Source organism: Stegastes partitus, unplaced genomic scaffold (assembly GCF_000690725.1).
Source record: "Stegastes partitus isolate 25-593 unplaced genomic scaffold, Stegastes_partitus-1.0.2 Scaffold1601, whole genome shotgun sequence".
NCBI classification, from domain to species: Eukaryota; Metazoa; Chordata; class Actinopteri; family Pomacentridae; genus Stegastes; species Stegastes partitus.
The window spans coordinates 14,913-18,695 of record NW_007579332.1 but is presented as its reverse complement, the minus strand read 5'-3'; the positions used below and the strand labels follow the sequence as shown (position 1 = coordinate 18,695).

Below are 3,783 nucleotides of genomic sequence, written 5' to 3'. Positions count from 1 at the left end.
CTCATTGTCCCCCAGAGGATGAATCCCAAAACCAAATACCTGCAAATTTAATAACATTCCTGTCAGCTGGACTGCCTGCTAGTTAAACACTACAAAGTCCTAAGAGCGTCACTGAACTTGTTTTGTTTTTTGGGGTTCTTGAAGACATTTCATTTCCTATCTAAAAAGGATTTTTCATTTCTAATTGTAAAGTGTGAGCATGCGAACAAGCTCAACTAATACAGTGAACATGGCAAATATTAAAGCAGCTAAATATCAGCATGTTAGTACTGACCCTGTGAACATTTTGGCATTTGCATTTAACTCAAAGCATTGCTGTGCCTAAGAACAGCCCCACATAGCTGCTAGCATGGCTAAAAATGAAGTGAAACGATTAAAAGCTAATGCAGTAAATCCATAAATAAAGTTGCAAAGCTGTAACTAAATATTTTTTTTGTCATTTTTGCCAGAAAAATGGCCCCAAATTATTATTTTCTGATATTTTAACGACCAATCTGTCAATCAGTTATGAAGATCAGGTACATCAGTTTCAGCCGCACATACATAACAACCATCATTTTCTCTGATAAGTTTTATTTTGTAAAAAATAATTCTTACACGTAAAATTTGTGTGATCAGTTTGCGTCTGTTGCAACGGTTTCCTCAGCGCAGACACAGGAGTCGAGAAACTCTGCCTCACGAGCACAGGCATGAATATTTTAGCATTGGGATAAATATTTCACTCTTTCAATGAGATGTGAGAAAAAGATACTCGGAGGGAAAGAGGATTGGATTACACACCAGCCCCGCATGAATAATGAGTGCAGAGATGAGAGGAGAACAAGCGCCTGGCCTGCCTTCATGTTAGAGACGGAGGAAGAAAAGGTGAAGTCACTGACAAAAAGGAGTATACAAAGGTCACGACCAACCTGAGTCTCTGACCTGCAGGGGGCTTTAGTTTTTTTTTGAGTAAAAATTTTCTGCTTGATTTTTTTTTTGTCAGTCCATTTCATATTTGGAGCCTCCCTGAGGACTTACCTTTTATGGTGAGGCGCCCCAGCTATTCATCCCTCTAATAATCCTGCTTGTCTTGTTCTTGGCACTGACACTCACAGGACCGCTTACACAACACTGACGAGGGTTGGTGGGGTTTTGTGTTTAGCATGTCATAAATATTTTGTAAATCTAAGTCCAATACACCCATTTACACGCGCACATGGTCTCGGTTTATAAAAATAGCAGTGAGCCAAGGCGAGGTTGCACTGGCAAGCACATAAAACAGACAGTGACCATGATTCTGTGGAAACACTACAGTGTGTCAGTCAAGTAAACAGTGGCTGGTGGTAAGAAATATTTTCCCACAAGTGACTGACGCTGACTTCATCAACCATGTTAATATTTAATAATGGAAAAAGAACCATACACACTGTACACACAAACACACACACTCTCCACCTGAGTCCTGCTCTGATCTGGTTCATTTGTGAGATGTCACAGGTGTCAGTTTATAGAAACATAATGCCCGGCTCATTTATTTTCACAGTTTAACAGGTTATAAATTAGCAGCACAGCTAAGGAAATCTCACACTCTCTCTGTGTCAGCTTCTCTAAAAAGTGTTTCTTTTGGATTTTCATCCACCTGCCTGCAGATCATCATGGATGTTTTTGTTTTTTTTCATGCCCCTTCATCTTGTCTCCCCATGTCCTCCAGCTCCTCCCTGTCCTCATACTCATAGTCCATCTGAGCCCTCTCGTACTCCAGCTCCTCTCCCTCATACTCGAACCCCTCTCCCTCACATATCAGCTCCTCCGTCTCATACTCAACCCCGTCTTCGTTGTATTCCAGCTCAGCTCCGCCATATTCCATGTACCCTCCCTCATCCTCCTTGTCTCCATCTCTAACATCTGCGCCCTCTATGGTCACCGCAGCTTCACTTGTTGCCTGCTTTGAGTTGGAGCCGCTGTTCTTAAGGATGCCGTGAATCACCGGCTCCTCTCCCGCCAGAGCCAGAGCCAGCTCCTCTGCCTCTCTCTCTGCGGCCTTCCGTCGTCTCTCTTTCCTGGCCTCGCGCTCCTCCAAAAACTCTGCAGCCCCTTCCCCGACCAGGAGCACCTCCTCGCCCACTTTGGGAGGTTCCTTCACTGGGTTGTGGTCGTAGGAGAAAAGGCGCAGGGCTTTGAGACGCTTCAGGCTGGGAAACTCTGTTATCTTGTTGCGGTCCAGGTCTAAGATCTCCAAAAACTCCATGCGCAGCAGGACTCTGGGGAAGGTCTCAAAGCGGTTGCCGTAGAGCCACAATCCCCTCAGAGACTCCATGCGCCAGAGGTCGGGAGGCAGCGTCTTCAGCCGGTTGTCCCCCATCTGCAGAGACTTGAGGTTGGGCAGGTCGTAGAGCTCGCGGGGAAATCTCAGGAAGTAGTTGCTCTCCACCCACAGGCAGCGCAGGTTCTGCAGGTTGGTCAGCTCCGGGGGGAGGCACAGCAGCCGGTTGCTGCCCAGGTAGAGACGGGTGAGGTTGGTGAGCTGGCAGACGGCCGGCGGAACGTCCTCCATCTTGTTGAAGTCGACGGCGAGTATCCGCAGACCCTCCAGCTGGGTGATGCTGTCCGGCAGCGTGCGCAGGCTGTTCCCACAAACGTAAAGCTTCTCCAGATGCAGCAGTCCACAAACACGCGAAGGCAGTCGCTTGAACTTCTTGTAGCTCAGGTCCAACACAGGATCTCCACTCTCAAACAACTCCTCCACGCCTAATGGAAGTTCTTCCTCCACCTCCTCTTCTTTCTTCTTCTCTATGATTTCTTCCTCCTCGCCATCCTTCGCCGCCGCATCCTCTTCTTCTCCTCCTCCTTCTTTACCTCCTCCTTCTTCTTCCCCCTCTTCCTTCCTGGAGGAGTTGCCCATCACTGTGGCCTGCGGCCCCTGACTCCTATGTGAGTCAGGACAGAGTCATTTGATGAGGCAGCGTCTGCGGCAAGTTAACCCTCAGCCTGGGAGCAGCTGTTGTTTCATGGTTGAACCCAGCGGATGCAAACAGCATCACGGTCCAGACTAATTAACACTGTTGCAGCCATGCCACCGCACTTTGTCAAGTGTCTCTTTGTGCCTTCATGTATTAAAAAAAAAACACTGGTGGTGGAGGATCTATGAAACTGTGGAGTAATAGTAATGATAGTAGTAGTAGTAATAGTAGTAGTAGTAGTAGTAATAGTAATAATAATAGTAATAGTACTGCAGGTAGTTGAACTCAACCAAGTGCAGCTGAATTTTGAGCAGAAATTGAATCCTTGCAGTCCTTACCCTCTCCTCAGACTTCCTCCAGGCTTTTAAGAGAAAGATAAGCTTTCAGGTCACCTGTTCACGTCATCCGGTCTCTCTCTATCAGAACAGGGAGGAAAAAAAAAAAAAAAAAAAGTGCCACTTTAGGGCACTAAATAGCCGGTTTGCTGCCCCTCTTCCTGCCGGGTGTCGCTGGATAAACCCACAGTGTTGCGCAGCTCGGTGACCTGGCCGGCGGCAAAGAAAAAAACAGTTAATGGAAGTGTGTCCACTAGTTAATGCCGCTGCTCCCCATTAGAGGCCGAGGTCTCCCGGAGTTATAATCCGCGCTGGAGAAAAAAAATAAATTGCACATATTGGAAAATTGCAGCCGCTGACTGACAAGAGTTCTGCGCGTAATGTTCGCTTCATCAGTTTACATTCAACTGCTGCCTCCCTCCCTCTGTAACAGGAACAGGGGGCATCACATCACATGGTCAGTGTGTGTGTGTGTGTGTGTGTGTGTGTGTGTGTGTGTTAGGAGAAGC

At 47.1% G+C, this 3,783-nt stretch overlaps 1 protein-coding gene across 1 annotated transcript; it reads right to left on the bottom strand.

Moving 5' to 3' along the window:
• Positions 1-1,654: 1,654 nt before the first annotated feature.
• On the bottom strand, positions 1,655-2,881 carry lrrc10b (leucine rich repeat containing 10B). Its single transcript, XM_008300861.1, has one exon. The coding sequence runs from the start codon at positions 2,879-2,881 to the stop codon at positions 1,655-1,657; it is 1,227 nt and encodes a 408-aa protein (XP_008299083.1).
• Between the last annotated feature and the right edge of the window lie 902 nt (positions 2,882-3,783).